Below are 16,245 nucleotides of genomic sequence, written 5' to 3' on the forward strand. Positions count from 1 at the left end.
AGTAGGCCCACGATGCGCGCTGGCCGAGTGGTCAAGGGCTGAGCTTCGGTGTCATAGCGTGCTATCTGATCACAAAGGACGGACTGAGAGAACGTGGCTCTCTGAGACACCAGGCGACGTGGAGCCCCTGGGGATAAAGTGTGGACAGACGAATGCGAGGCTTGGTGGTCACTGTTCCAAGTCGGTGTCAGATTTCAAACTCCTGTCTTCTAGGCATCGGTTAGAAAGACACTGAACTTGCAATAACTGTCCAGGGAACACAGGCCAAGTAAGAAGACCATCTTGATAATTCAGCCTGATAACCACGCATCTTTTTCATACTGACAACCCAGCCCTGGCAGTTTTGGTTTCAGTTTTCCAAAAAAACAGCCTCAGGTAAACTCTCTCTCACTCTGCCCAGGAGGAAACCAACCCCAGGTGGAAGATTACAGGGGGGATCTCACCTCCCCTTTCAGGAAAAGGAAAAGGAAAAGGAAAAGGGCGGATCTGTCCTAAGTTCTGGACATCGCTACACTTTAGCAATGAGTGGTGTCCGTCTAGGGTGGGGTCACAGATGGGAGGAATCTGGAGAGGGCATGAGAAGACTTCTAGACTGTGGGGCGGGATGGGGGAGGGGAACCTCCCCGGGGCATGCCCGAGGAACCCGGATCTGGCTACTCCCTTGCCTTTATTTCCAGGAAGGAGATGGGGGAGTGTGAACTCTCCCCTCCAAGCCCCAGCAAGGGCTGCAACAGAGTGATTCCGCAGGGAGCACGATTCATCCATGCTGGCCGCTATTTCCATGGGTTTGCCTTGTTACGAGCATACCCAAGAAAAGCTGACATTTATTTAATCCTCGTAGTGGTGTTGACTGTGTACTCACCGAAACATTGTATGCTTGCGGAAGACATTTGTTTCCAAGCAGCTTATGCTAAATTGCAGTGATATAAAGGAAACACTTATCCAATATTGACATTTACTGACTTCTAGAAATGTACAGCCAGAGTACTCATTTTTAAAGTCAGGAGAAGAGAAAGAGGAAAAGCACAATGTTTGATCCCTAGCTCCTTCAGTGGCTCAGGAGCAAGAAGTTAATTCACGCTCACGGTAAATATGGTGGTGGAGATCCTTACTCTATGGCAACAGCGTGGGTTCTGAGAGCGTGTGGAATGTTGAAGCCCTTCTATGCTGAACTCCCAAGCTCCGGCAGAAAGCAGGACACGACATTCTTTGCGTGAATGTGGGAGAAGTATCCCAATGATCTATAAGGTATCTATATTCTTTTTTTTTTTAAGTTTATGTATTTTTTTTAATTTTTTTTTCAACGTTTATTTATTTTTGGAACAGAGAGAGACAGAGTATGAACGGGGGAGGGGCAGAGAGAGAGGGAGACACAGAATCAGAAACAGGCTCCAGGCTCCGAGCCATCAGCCCGGAGACTGACGCGGGGCTCGAACTCACGGACCGCAAGATCGTGACCTGGCTGAAGTCGGACGCTTAACCGACTGCGCCACCCAGGCGCCCCAAAGTTTCTGTATTTTTGAGAGGGAGAGAGAGAGAGAGAGAGTAGGGGAGGGGCAGAGAGGGAGACACAGAATCTAAAGCAGACTCCAGGCTCTGAGCTGTGAGCACAGGACCCAATGCAAGGCTCAAACTCACAAACCAGGAGATCACGACCTGAGCTGCTATCAGAGGCGTAACTGACTGAGCCACCCAGGCGCCCCTAGGTATCTGTACTACTGGACGTGCACACCTAACTGTAGTTTCTGGTTTTCCCTAGGGGAAAGAAAGTGATATGCACTGACATCAGGGACAGCAGTGTGCCTCAAGGTAGAGGGCTGTCTGGATCACTCCCCTCGCTGGGAATGAAAACCCTCTCTATTTGGAAAACAGGGTGAAGCTCGTACATTCCAGCACGGGATACTGCCTCACTCCCTGTGGACAGCAGTGAGGCGGACGTGAAACCCAAGGGGAACAGACAACGCCTGGAGCTGGAGCCCCTACCAGCCCTGGCACCATGAACACTGGGGTGTCCACTGACCTACGGAGAGGCTGGAGCCCCAATCGCTGTGCTGCAAGAACCACCATGAGATCCGGATTATTGGAGTGGTTAAGAGTCCAGCCTGCTCATGATCTTTAGAAGCTTCCCCACTGCTGAATTAGAGCGTCCCTGCTCCCAGGCACAGGTGGGGTACAGGGTCTCACTCTTTCTAGGTTGACCCCTATTAAAAATGCCTGCCCTGGAGTTTCACCTACAAGTTCAGGGTTTTAGAAGGATGAGGCCTGTGGCCTGCGATGATGCCCGCGCCCATGTGCCTCCCTCCCCACCCCTGGTTTACAGGAGACCCTAAAGTGAAATGCTGTTGCCCCCCACCCCAGCGCACTCCTCTAGGCAGGCAATTTTCTTCTCCTTGTTCATGTTTCCAAAACAGTTTATCTTTTTATCTCCTTGGAAGAAAAGTACTCCGCAAATCAAAGGTATCATTAGTATTGTTATTATTTTGCTATTGAAATCTCTTGAATTCACTCTGGATTATTCATGTGCTTTTCTGGGTCTGCAATATAATGCCGCCTAAGTCACCCCCACTGGGCTGAACAAAAAAGAAAAATTGCATCTTCAGGCCTAATCCCCTGCTCCACCCCGTCTCCTGCTGGCCCTGGCTCCCACCCACACAGGCACACCAGGGAGAGCGGCTCCTTGGTCCCATGCCTAGCTGGCTGCTGCCATGTTCCAAGGAAGATCCTTCTTTGTAACCCAAGAGGGAGGCCCCACTCCATACCCTGTAAGTGCAGGGTGAAGGCTCTGACCCCACCCGCACCCCTCTTCCCCTGGGGAGTTTCTCTTCCTTCCTCAATAGGTCCGGCTGGCAACAGAAAGCTCCCTGCTGGGCTTTCACAGAGACCACCCCCATGCCCAAGAGACGCGTCCCAGCTGCCCTCACCCAGAAGCTCTGTTAAAGAAGTGGTCCCGCACCCTTGGCAGTTGGGCATTGACCTTCTAGGACAAAAGAAGCTATTCTTCCTCCTCTAGACAAGACGTCCTATCACTTGGGGTGCCAGTGGGGGGAGGAGCATCGTGCTTGCTACTTGCCTCATCTTTTGTTATAGGACGGTTCTGGGCAAGGGGAAATGTCTGCTAAGTTGTTCACTCCCAGTTTCTTGTTCCAGTGCCTTCTCAGCCTGTACCCCCTATGATCCCTCCATTCTTTCGGCTGCCTCTGATGTGCTCAGGCTATCTTCTGGTGCCCCTCCCCGTTCCCAAGGGCGTTTCTTGCAAGTTAAGGCCTCCTTCTTCTCCATGCTTCCTGCCATCCCCTGTGGCTTCCCTCGTCTAAGTCTTAGCCGGCTGTCTCCGCTCACAAGCTATGCGCCCCGCGTCTGGTTCAGGCTCTCCTATTCCCTTCGAGAGTCATGTCACCACGAACCTCCCTGCTCCTCTGGTAGACATCTGACAGCTCTTTTGGTGATTCCTGCCAGCAAGTCAGGAGGGCAAGTCACTTAGGGTCTTCCCAATGGGGAGGTGACACCCCAGATTAATCCTCAACTCAGGGACGTCACGGACAGGTAAAGGCGAGTTTTCATTCCCACCCCAACACGTTCAGAGCAACACAGCACACATGTCAACCCAACAAGAGGTCTGGGCTCTCCAGAGTTAGAACCCTCAGACCCACAAAGTAATTAGGCCAGACCAGACTCCGTGGGAGTGCTAGGCGAAAAGGTCAGCGAGCAGGGAGGAGAACAAGTTTCCAAACAGCGTCTGGGTTCAAGCCACCACCTTTGTGTCCCTGCCCCTTCCCCAGACCGTCTCGGCGTTGAGTAGCTACTTAAGAGGTGGATGTGCGGGCTGGATGGGGTGGCTCTTGAAGACGAAGGAGGGCACAGAGGGAAATCGTTGTGGGCCAACTTAAATGATAAAGGGAAAAAAATACAGCAAGTTCTAACTTTATGGATGACAAGAGAATCGATTCTTTTTCACCCAGGGGCAGAACATGCCTCGTCTCTGCAGGAGGCAAATTGTGCTGTGACATTATCCCTCTCTGTACAAAGCACGCGGCCCTGACAGCTGATGGAAGAGGCAACCCCAGCAAGAGAGAAACCCACACGCAGCACAGACTGGCAGCTCTCCATTTCTCTGTGGGGGGAGCCAGGCCCACGGACCTTGGCTGGGGCGGAAATGGAAGGATGCCATTTGGCCTTTTACTGCCACCTTAGGAAAGGGAAATGAATATTTAATCTCCATCTACACGAAAAGCCCAAACTTTAAAAGAAGAGGGGATACAGCGTGACACGGACATCAGTTATACTTGAATTTCACTCTCTAAAGGGTTACGGAGAAAAGTAAAGGTGAACCAGGAATGGACGACTTAGAAGAGAGGGACTCTAGGAGTCTTTCCTTATATGTTTTGGCATCAAAGTCTTCAGAGCACTGTTGGGCGCTCTCCCTCACTGTGCAAACGAAGGCGACGGGAACAGGAAGCACCAGAATTGTGTTTCCAGAAACTCTAACATGACACATAGGCTCCCAGGGTGAGAGGTGCTGGGAAGCAGATGGAGGTGTCACCAGAGTGCCAGAGAAAGACCTAAAAAGAACCCTGGACGTTTGTTTTCTCTGAGGGGGGGGGCATTCCCGAGTCTCTGCACTTTTGCTCCGAAAGTAGCCCAGGAGGAGGAGGGGTGGGTCAGATGGGTGGCTCAGCGGGGGGCACGCCAGGCAGGGTGCAACTTCCATCAGGGGGATGTCCGCGGGTGTCACCTACGGCCTGCGGGCTAGTCCCCTCACGACCTCTTGGAAGTGGACACGCTCTGGCTAATAACTTGGTAAATACATGGCACTCTGGAGGTGGGCACAGGATGTGAACTAATCGTGTATGTACAGAGGGTCAAACAGAATCTCCTGGGGGGGGGGGGGTCACGATACTCGCAACAGCATCCACATTAAAATACATGTCTACCGATCAAGTCAGAAGGTATATCACAAAAGTCCACAAAAATTGTCCCACTTGGCCCTTAATTCCTGTCATTAGAGGCTGTCTATTCACAAAATGTACAGGGTCCGGGGAGGGGGTATTCTGACCGGCTACGTTCACTTTGTCTCATTGTGTTTCTTTCGGCCCGTTCTGGAGCCCTGTGTGTAGGTAGGACATCTATTATTTGGGAGGGTGGCCAGTGCTGACCAAGCTCAGAACGCTCAGGAATAAGAAACCAGGCACGGCACGATGCTGTGGTTTCTTCCTAGTGCTCTCAGGGCTAAGGGTAGATGAAACACAGCATTTAACCTCCATAGGTAAATATTTAAAGATTCATATGAGACAGAGAAGAAATAGCTCGGTGCTGAGAAAAGGATAAGAAAAGCAGAAGATGCACACACTGCGATGCTTCAGACAGCCAAAGAGGCACTTAGATACCAAAGGCTTCTTATGCCAATCTAGAGGGGAATCAGAGCTCAAGCTTTCTAACAACGCGTGGACTGATTAAGACGTGCACTAGTCCCGTGAACATGGGTGGAGGGGTCTGGGGGGGCTCCTCCTTTTAGGGATTCTCCATGCAACTTCCTGAGTAAATTGGTAAGAGGCAAAGGAGAACAGGAGTGTGTGTGTGTGTGTGTGTGTGTATGTGTGTGTGTGTGTGCGTGCGCGCGCCCATAAGCAAGCACAGGGGCATCCAAGAAAGAGGGTAATCTCACAAAATGGTAATAGAACCCAAACTGTTTCTGTACCAGTGTTCTGAGATAGTTCGTATTCATTCAGCCTGAAAACTCTCGGGAAGGCAATTTATCTTCCTGCTGCTGTAGGGAGCCCTGGTGAGATGCACACAACCACATGAATACATGAGTGTGTGCGCCTGTGTGTGTGTATACACATTATAATTACATACAGGGGTGGGCGTTATACATACTGTTACGCGGAAAAGCCCCTCAGGGGTAATGAGGATGGCCATAAGCAAAGTTTGACAGGGGGCGAATCTGCAGTGACCACAAGAAGCAGAGGAAGGAGGCGTGGGTCTTTGCTTACATGTGGCTTCTCCCTGACAGGGAGAGAGAAGGAGACATACTGTTTGCTCGCAAAGCCAGCCACCCATGGCGGAGCTCTGCTTTCTTGAAAACTTTTACCCTTCATTTAATCAACAGATGGACGTGCTCTGTTGTGGATTTCTCTGAGAGAGTCCTGTCCCTCTCAGAGCCGTGCTGGCTGGCACAAATGTTGCCTCAGATGGCAGAGGCAGCGTTGGCATTCCAAGAGTGGGAAGGAGCCGGTTTACTTATCCCCTTCACACTCAATTCCACAGGTGACTTTTGATGCCTTTGGCTAAGTAGGCACTGGCAATCCCTCCCCAGAGTGCCCTCCCCTCCCTTCAGGAACACCGCCTGGCCCCGAGGCTCCCAGAGGCAGGGAGCCAGCCCGGAGGTAGCAAAGTTCTTTGCAGAGAAGTCCACCAGCTTCTGTGCCCCTGCTAGGCTGCAGAAAGGAAACAATCAGCACCAGGGGCGAAATTTCACTTGAGACCCTGAATCCACGGCTGTGTAGGATTCAGAATTCAGCCTTATTCAGAGGACCCGATGAGATTCAACGAAAACGCTTTACAAGCTTTTCCCAACCGCTGCAAATTACCCCCACGGTGCATTCGGTAATCTGCAGCCGCACACAGTGGCTTTGGAATACACTCAGGCAAGTCAGACCGTATTGGAGCTGAAATATCCACCTTGCACAAAGCCCTCCTTCGCTACCCTCTCCTTCTCCAACCTGAGTCTGGCGGAGACGCGGTGCCCAGAAGTTCAGAGCGGCATCGCCACACAGCCACCGCCTAATTAACATACCGGGAGCATAAAGAACTCATTTGCATGGGAGAGTTTGGGCTGGATGTTGACAAGTGAGAGGAGAGAGTCACCCCTCCCACCCCCTGCCTTCCAAAGCAAAATAAACAGTACCATTTTGTTGCATTTTCGAAGGCAAAGGAGCAAGGCCAGCGCATCTCGGACGCGTCCCTCAGTTCGAGTTTCCGAAGCCTGCCCCCCATTCCTGCCCTCAGCCTCCCGCGCCCTGACAACAACCCAGCCGACTTTCTTTGCAACTCCGGCCGCGCGGGGGATCCTACCTTGACTGAACAGGAAGAAGCACACGAAGAGCAGATCGAGCTGGAAAGGTTTCATTCCTCAGCGCAGCGAGGGGAAGCCGGCGGGGCAACTTGGGTTTGCAGTTAGTTTCTCTTCCCGGGCGGCTCGCCGTGCTCAGCCTCCGCCGCGGTCCTCCCGGGTTCGCGCCAACCATCTGTCTGTCCGCGCGTCCGTGCGTCCGTGCCTCCGCGCGCGCGCGGCCCCCGGCTCTCCCTGGGCCTCCGGGTCTCCGCAGCCTGCCGAGGCCAGTGGCCGGCTCCTAGCCGCCGCGGGAAGCCGGGATCGTCAGCGACGTCCCCGCTCGGAGCAGATCCATTCTGTGGCTCTCGGCAGCCCGGGCTCACGGCTTCCTCCGGCGGGCTCCTCCCACCGCGAGCTCGCGGGCGGGCGGGCGAGGGAGCCAGTGACGAGTGACAGAAGGGCTCCTTTCACTGAAGCTGGGGCGGGGGGAGAGGGAGGGGAAACAGGTCATAATTAAAGAGGAAACACTTGGAGAAAGGAGATCTATGCGAAGCGGAGGGGGGAGGCTCTGTTCTTTCTCGCCTTCTCTCCCCACCCCCCTACCCCCCACCCCCGCATTTAGGGGGAAATTCAGCTTTTGTCACCGTTATTGACCAAAAGGCATCTTGAACAGGGAGCAGGCTGTGACTTTTTGTCCACACCACATAATGTTGTTCAACGGGAGTGAAGTTAAGCATGACTATATGCATGCACACGCATTAAAATATGCATGCCCTGCCTTTTGCACAGGGGACTGGGAACCGGCTGAAAGGGAAAAGGGAAGCCGAGAGGGTTGGAGGGAGGGGGGGGGATGCATCTTTCCCCAGGAAGGACTTGGCCAGTGTGTGCAGCGGGAGTCTCCGGAGTTGGGGAAGAGATAAGCACGTTTTGCATTTTTTGGAGACTTTCCTAGGAGGGGGAGGTAGGTAATAAAACCTGAACGTGCAAACCTTAGTTTGCTTTGCACTACTCCTGCAAAACAAAAGGAAGGAACGAGAGGGAAATCAAGCAGGTATGTGACACATGCCCATTTATTATTATTACCATCACCGTGGTTTGTGCATTTCCTAAAAAGGAGACGGGAGCCCGTCTTGGCATTTGCAGCCTCTCCTCTAATAAGCACTCCATCACTCCGAGAGTATCTTTTCTCCAAGAGGTGCTGTGAATCCTGTTGCGAAGGAGAGGCCAAGGTCATAGGCAACTGCCTCCCAAGAACCTTCAGGTCTTTTTTACCTGCGGTGAAACCTACACTCAAATCAAATTCCATGTCTTGGGTGACAACAAAGTGAATTTACCTGGGCCTATTTTCTTGGTGGACATTTAGATATACCTGGGGTACACGGGCACCAAGGGAAATAAAACCTAGGGCACAGACCATGTCTTCAAGAGCTCACGGTATACTGTGGAAGCAGAGGATGTACAGAAGATACAAACTATAAGGATGGTTACAACCAAGTCTAATATGCAGCATTGCATGGAAGAAGGGGGGGGGGGGGGGTAAAGAGTAAGGAGAGAAAAATGAAAGATGTTCTCTTGATGTGTGCCTTTCAGTATAAAACCAAGCATTACTTTCTTCAGTCTCTGGACCTTGGGGAGGCCTTCTGGGAAACTCAGCCTTCCTTCCATCAGTGTTACATACTTGGGGGATTTTGCTGACTTCAAGGCACATTCCAACTCCAAGTTTCCATATGGATGTTAACTTTAAAAATGTATCCCTTGGTATTGGTGAACAAGAGGAATAGGGCCCCAAGAGAAAGTGTGTGCTGGTAAGAGCTTACATCTGGTAGTTGACATCAAAGATCTACAAATTAGTAGGTGTCTGCTTTGTTGACTTTTCTATTCTTAACTTAATAGTTTATTTAACTGCATCCCTTAGAGGCTGTTAAACATATCAAAGGGAAATTTGTAAGCAAGCTTTGGGGGAAAAAAAAAGAAATGCTGAGCAACAGAAACTCAGAGGTCCCCAAAGAGGCACCCTAACAGCTAAATTAGCAAACAAGGTACGGAAACAAAGTGTCAGCACAGCCTTAGCGCGCCAACCTGATGACAGACCACGCAGTGAAACAGAACAGGCAAACCTAGCACATAAATAAGATGAATGATAATTCTAAACAACCTATGCCAGACAACATATTAAGAGGGAGCACATGGCATGAGCTTTCCATGAAATCTACTGGGTGCGGGGAGAAATGTTAAGGTGTGGGCACTATTCCTAAGGCAAGCCTTGCAGTGAGTAAGACGGATAACATTAGAATGTAGATTGTACCTCACAAAGCAACGTTGGGTGTTTTAACTAACATTTATCCCTTAAGCTGCTGCTTCATGTTGACTGTTAATTCCTAAGTGGCCTGGGGCCCAGATTTGCTTAATTCGGCCCCCAGGGAAATATTGCAAAGCCGGGGTCAGGAAGCTAGCGAACTGTGCAATACAAGAAAATCAGGCTCACACACACACACACTCACGCTCAGCCTTGGACAAGAGATGGATGGTAGGAATCTGAGGTTGGAAGGACCTTGTTTCGCTCTCCCACTGGTCCCTGAGACTGGCCTCTTGACCCTCAAACTGGCTCTGATCCCCTGGCCAGCTGGGCCTGTTCCCTTCTCCGCCTACCCCACCCCCCCCACCCCCTTCTCCCCGCAGCCTCCGGTCTCCGGCAGAAAGGGGAAAAAAAAAAAAAAAAGCTTGGATTAAGTGGTGAGCTGCCTGCCTCTAAAACGACCGGGAGGCGTTTCAAGCCTGAGTGCCGGAAAAACCACGGCAATCTTCGGCAGCCACCACGTGGGGCAGCGAGAACGACAGCGGTACCTGCAGGACCCACAGCCGGCCGGGCTCTGGCGCCAGCCTCGACGGCGGCCCGGCCATCTCCGCCCGGCGGGTCCTTGGCCTCACCTCCTCCGGGGGTTCGGTTAACCTCCTGGCGCTGCAAGGTGCCTGCGCGCAGTTCGCGGGCGAGGCGGGTGGCGGGAGGCGGGAGGCGCGGACGGCTCCACCTGATGGAGAAGAGTGGAGAGTCTTAGACCTCGGCGTGCACGGCGCGGCGCGGCGCGGCGAGGCGAGGGGAGGGGAGGAGGGGAGAGGGGAGGGACATGGAGGGGAGGGAAAGAGGAAGACCGCCTCCCCACCCCCATCCCACCGTGGGAGCCTGCGCGTCCAGAGCCCGGGACGGGAGGCGCTGGGGCTCTGGGCACGGCCCGTGGACGTGACAGCCCTAAAGAGACAGCAGAAAACCAACACTTGGAAAACTGCCCGAATTCTTGTTTTGTGCACATGCCGGCTCCAGGTCTCTGATGCGCCCACAGCGCAAGCCATGGTCCCTCACCAGCAGGTGGCATCCTCTCCAGCATTTCTTGTCCTGGACCATAGCCCAGGAGGCCGAGTTCATCAATCCCCAGCCCCCTTCTCCAGGGCCTTCAGTGCCCAGTCCTGTGTCCTTTGAACCACCCGGCTCTGGCGTGCGTCACATACGCGGAGGCCGGAGCCCACAGAGAATAGGGCTGGCTCCAAATTCTGCTGCTCGCTGGCCAAGAAGCTTCAGAAGGGCCAAGTCTCCGCAGGACGGCTTCCAAGCCCTGCTCTTCTGGCATCAAGCGTGCCCCTAGAGTTTTCTGAGGTCTGGGACAAAGAGACCAGGCGGGAGGGGTCCAGGTGCAGCGCTGTGGGGATACTGCCTCTCAATACCCTGAGCGGCCGAGTTCCCACAGACCATGCAGACCCTAGCTCATCGTTACTTTCCAGTGACTGTTCCTTGATGTTAGTGCGATGTCTGGAATATTTATTATTTCCTCCATTTGTGCAAAGGCCTGTTTGGGTACTTAATAACGACGTGTGGAATGAATACATGAATTCCTGTTCTTGGAAAGTTTGTCCTCCAATTGGGGAAAAGTAAACACATGGGGAAAAAATAGGAAACATCTCATTGGCTCTTCGATAAGATAGAAATTGCCCTGGAGGTTGTCTGTCAGGCTGGATCCTTTCTGGATGAGTCTGTCTAGGCCCACTTGCCTGAGGCAGTACAGGAAACTGCCCAGCTGAGATGTAGCCCAGAGCCCCAACCTTTGGTCCTGTGTTTGCACTGCCCTGCCCTCGGGGCTCCCCTGCACCGCTCCTGATGGCCGGACACCCTCTCCCTGTCTTCTTGTGTTCCCAAGGGGTCACCACCCTGGATAAAGAGAGGAAGAGGGAGAGGCTGTTTTATGAGACAGGCAGTCATCACGAGTGGAGCATTTCCTGTTTAATGCCTCTTCACAATATTTGTTGCACAGATACATTATAAACCACATTTCCTTTTGTTTTTCATATATCCTGCCAGTGCTGGCTAATACCCTCTTGTCCAGGGATTTAAACACATCTTGAACAGGCCCCTCCGGGGAGTTTAGGGTAATCTGACTCTCTGTCCCAGGTAAGTCAATACGGCTCAAAGCCACATATACCTCCAGAGACCAAATGGTCTTCAGGGGTCCTCCTTGGGTGGCAGCCTGTCTGGCCTGGACAGTCACAGCCTTCTAGCTGATTTCTTTTTCATGATCTGAGCCAAATTTCTTGATTATATCTACAGAGGTGAATTATAAGACGGTGAGCTGTGCTTCCGTGCTGAGTCCGTAGTGCAGAAGGGCCCCAAAGACCAGGTTTCCAGCTGCCAGGAGCATCTCTCAAAGGGCAGGATGAGTCTGTCCCCCTGATTCACCTAAGACCAAGCTTAAGTGAGGGGATCAGGGTGAGTCTATTGACCTGGGCTCTGGCCCGGACACCCCAAACTTTTGTAGCTCCTTAATGAACTGGGACATGTCTTTCTTCCTCTGTGAAAATGACTGGTTTGGGACAATGACTCTCCAGGATCCCTCCCAGTCCTGAAACTCTGGTGCCTATCCTCCAGAGGTTACACTGCTCAGCCTGGAGAGATTTGGAGCCCCTTCCGCAGGGCTCCGCATGTCAGGGCAGGTGATTGTGAGTGACTGATGGGAAAACACGTTGGGCAGCCCTGGAATCTGCATAGCCCCCTCCACTCTCACTGGTCACAGTTTTTCCCCAAGATGTTCCACGCTCCTACTCTGAATGCTCTCCGTCTTTCCCCAACCTGCTCAACTTGTGGCTTCCCTCCTCCGCTTATCTTCCCCGGAACCACGCCTGGATCCTGAGATCCAGAACAGCTTTCTTGAGCATACATTCTATAACTGCATTGAGGCAGACCTTTTATTAAAGCAAGGGAATGCGCATACTGGGGTGGCTAGCTCCAGAGACTCCCTTGGAAGGCAACAAGGACCAGGGCACCTTGTATGTTCACTCCATCTTAATACGAATCATCCTTGCCAGGAAAATGTGCCTGCTTGTGAATCTTCCTCGCGATCAGAGGCAGGGCTTCCTCGGTTCACAAGGGTGCACCAGCTCTCGCCCTGGTGGGCGGTAGGCACTCAGTACATAATGTTGAATGAATGGTAAAGTTTTACCCAGTGCCCCACATCCCATTTCCTGTTTTCGGAATCCAATTTAACTTCTTCTTCGCTGTGTTATTAAACCATTGTCAAACATCTGGCATGTGCCTGCCACTGCTCTGGCTGTATTTTATGGGGATGGGTAATGAATTGAGCCTATATATAGTTTGCAAAATGTGGAACACACTTTAAGATGCATAGCACTATAGAAATGAAAGATATTTTTATCTCTCCAGCATCATTCTGCACAAGGAGACAATTCTCTGGCAGCCCTGTTTAAGAACAATAGACCTGGTTAGCCTTGACACACTCATGCATGCAGGGCACTGGGTATTCAATTCACATGGGAGCAGCATTCTCTCTCTCAGCAAAGGCCTGGAGAGGATAATTTACAGGGAAGAAAAGATATGAGAAACGTTATGAAAGGAGGTGACAGATCCCTCATGCCTTGTCTCAGCGTTGGCCGAGTGCATAGGCCAGGACCTCTGTCCAGACTCTGGGGAAGGCACCGAAGACGAGTCTCAGCATCCCTCTTCAGGGCTTGCAACAAGCCTTGTGTCATTTCAGAATACGCCATGTGCTTTTTGTGTACAGGAATAGGCTAATTGTGGAAATATGGGAAGACAAAGTGAAATTCCAGTTTATGACTCATTGGTGATATTCAAAGTCTTTGAAATTATACTGTGTTTATTCTTTTTCTGCATTATTCTTTTTGATAACCCCCCCCCCCGACACAAACACTGATGTGATATATTAGTGAACCTTCACAGCATCCAAGGGAACAGCTGTACCTCCCTCGAAACCTCTTAGAGCTTCCTTCCTAGGTGACAAGTTTAACTTTTGCTTATTGTGTGTGGTATTTTTCCTTTTTCTCTCTTTATCTCTGCCTCCCTCCCTTCTTTTCTTCCTTCCTTCTATCTATATAAAAAAATCTATTAATAGATAGATATAAGAATTATACATCCATCTTTATAAAGTTATATAAGTTCATGTATGTTCAAACTTTACACACACACACACACACACACACACACACACACACACACACCTCTTTTCTATTTAAATGCTAGCAATGGACCTCCTACCCAATATTCTGAGCTCGGGAGCCCTAGACCCAGTTTTCTTCATCTCTGTCTGAAACCCCAGCCTCCTCAATTCATTGCCCAGTCTCACCCACTGTTGCACCACATGAGTCCGTTTGAAACTCAGTTCTGCGATATCTTCCCCTGCTTAAAAATGTGGGTGTTCCCTATGATAGAATATAAACTTCCTGTCATGTTATATACATGGGTTTGTCAAGCAAACATGCCTTTTCTGCCTCATCGCCAGCCCCCTCCTTCACAACCCACCCTTAAAGCCAAATTACTCTTCATGGGTTAGAGACACTTTTCTTTTTCCACACCTTTCTCATACTATTTCCTCTCCTGGCGCGATTTTCTGCCTTCACTCGCTCTTTTGCCTATGAACAGGTGCCCGTTGCTCAAGAACCAGCCGGGCTATCATCCCATGAGAACCTTGCTTCCCTCTTCCTCCCTTCAGTCAAAAAAAATGACCAGCTTATTCATCTAAGTTACCACAGCATTTATGAGCTTTTATTATGTGACTATTAATTGTTATAATTACTTATTTACATGTTTACCTTCTATCCTGTACGTGAGATCTTCAAGGTCAAGGACCACTTTATGGAATTTATTTTTGCAGAGCGTATTGGTCGATGCCTGGCATATAGTAATTATTTGCTAAATGGTGCCTAAACAAAATACACTTAGGCTGACAAAGTCTTGGTGTCCTTCCTGTGACTCTCCAATCTCAGGCTTGAGATTTTCCTTCTTCATCATCTGATGCTTTTAGATGCAAGGAGATCCAGGAAATTCCATATCAATCATCTGGAACTAGGCACATCTGAAAAACTGGAAAGGAAGATTTCTGAGTACACATTTTGAACCCAAGTGTCAGACAAATAGGGGAAGTGGTGCCATTATTCTATATAAGACACGGCCCAACTCTAGCTCTTTTTTTTTTTTTTTTAAGTTTGTTTATTTATTTTGAGAGAGCGCGCGAGTGAGCAAGGTAGGGGCAGAGAGGGATGGAGAGAGAGAGAATCCCAAGCTGGAGCCTGACATGGGGCTCAATCTCATGAACCATCACGACCTGATCTGAAATCAAGAGTTGGAGGCTTAACCAACTGAGCCACCCAGGCGCCCCCCCCCCCCACCCCTACCCCAACTCTAGCTCTTGTATTAAAGGAATAGTTAGAAACCCTGGTTATTCAGATTGCTTAACAGCACGGGCCCAAACCGGCGGAGAAGCTAGCCCACTCTGCAACAATTAATTATATGGATACAGATTCAACGTAAGTGAGGAAAGCCAACATCACTTTCCCCAAACTCCATCCTGTTTGGATTGAGTTGATTGTTCAGTGTTGTTTTTCTTCCTGTTGTCTGTATCTCTTTTCCGTTTTTGTTTTGTTTTGTGTTTTGTTGCTATCTCAGAGTGTGAGCGGGCTAAGGTAAAAACTCCTTCTCCACCTTCCTTTGTTGTGCCAGCCCAGTTCGGTCCCCCTTGATTTTCTTTAATCATATGGAAACGGAGACAATAGTATAATGCAGTGGTTCTCAGTGTGGGGCTCCTCGGCCAGGAGCATCAGCCTCCCATGAGGACTTATAAGAAATGCAAGTCCTTATGTCCCGCCCCAGACGTCCAGAATTACAATGCCTGGTGTGGGGCCCAGCCACCCGTGTTTTAACAAGCCTTCTGATAATTCTGAGGCCTGCTAATGTTTGAGAAGCACTATTAGAACTTCCAAGGACCATCACCCAGCCTCAACAATGATCAAGCCATGGCCAATTCTGTTTCATCTATCCCTCCCTGCTTCCTCCCATCTCGCTGGATTATTTTGAAGCAAATTCAGACGTCGCATCCTTTCATCCGTAAGTATTTCACGATGTGATAAGGGACTTTAATGTGGATGAAAATAATACTTTATAGTATACATTTGTTAGATATCTGAGCCAGACCATTCATCTTGAGGCAATTCATCCTTAAAATACATTCCACAGCCTTTGTATGGTGGTTTTTGGCCCAAAAAGACAGCTCAACTAGATAAGACAGAGAAATGTCTTTTTTTTTTCTTTTTGGATTAAGAATTATTACTCAGAAAACGATGAGTCTGGTCATTATGATGGCGATGAAAAATTAACGTCAAAGAAGCAAGCCCCATTTGAGGATCCTAATGAAATGATGCACGCCTTCACCTTGAAAGAGGCTGACCCCTTACAGTTTATAAAAGTTTCAGGCTACGTCTTACTCATGGGGTAGAGGGTCTGATTGTTTTCCCAGAATCGTGATAGAGTCCCAATTTTTCTCCATACTCTTTTGCCTGACCTATGGTTCTTTCTCTTGCATTTGGTCCTCTATGGTTCCTTCATTTGCATTTGCATGAAAATGGGCCAGAGTTAAGATACAACCAGTGACCAGGACCTGATATTCCCTGAAAAGTACAAGGGTACACCCATGACCTTGATCTTATCAGCAGAGTGTGCTACCTTTCCATGTTAACCAGCCCGTCTCATCATAGGGGTATCTCACTGTCCGGTCCCCTCCAGTTCTGTTATACTCTACGAGTACTTATTAGGCTCTGAGAAATTCCAGAGAATATTTGCTCCCCTCTACAGATGTCTGTGGCAAAAACTGACACTTGCATGGAGCATGATTTGATAGCAATAT

At 50.2% G+C, this 16,245-nt stretch overlaps 1 protein-coding gene across 5 annotated transcripts in view; it reads right to left on the reverse strand.

Moving 5' to 3' along the window:
- KIRREL3 (kirre like nephrin family adhesion molecule 3) overlaps positions 1–10,108 on the reverse strand; it is a 558,415-nt gene extending 548,307 nt beyond the window's left edge. For 2 of the 5 annotated variants that reach the window (XM_040483502.1, XM_040483499.1), the window contains exons 1-2: positions 9,896–10,108; positions 7,072–7,527 (exon numbers count right to left, since the gene is read on the reverse strand). In XM_040483502.1, the coding sequence (XP_040339436.1) occupies positions 7,072–7,126 (55 nt within the window). In that variant the 5' untranslated portion in view covers positions 7,127–7,527; positions 9,896–10,108. The remainder of the gene's footprint in view (positions 1–7,071; positions 7,528–9,895) is intronic. The other 3 variants (XM_040483501.1, XM_040483503.1, XM_040483504.1) reach the window with 3 other exon arrangements.
- Positions 10,109–16,245: the final 6,137 nt, after the last annotated feature.

Source organism: Herpailurus yagouaroundi, unplaced genomic scaffold (assembly GCF_014898765.1).
Source record: "Herpailurus yagouaroundi ecotype Mexico unplaced genomic scaffold, PumYag 161, whole genome shotgun sequence".
NCBI lineage: Eukaryota > Metazoa > Chordata > Mammalia > Carnivora > Felidae > Herpailurus > Herpailurus yagouaroundi.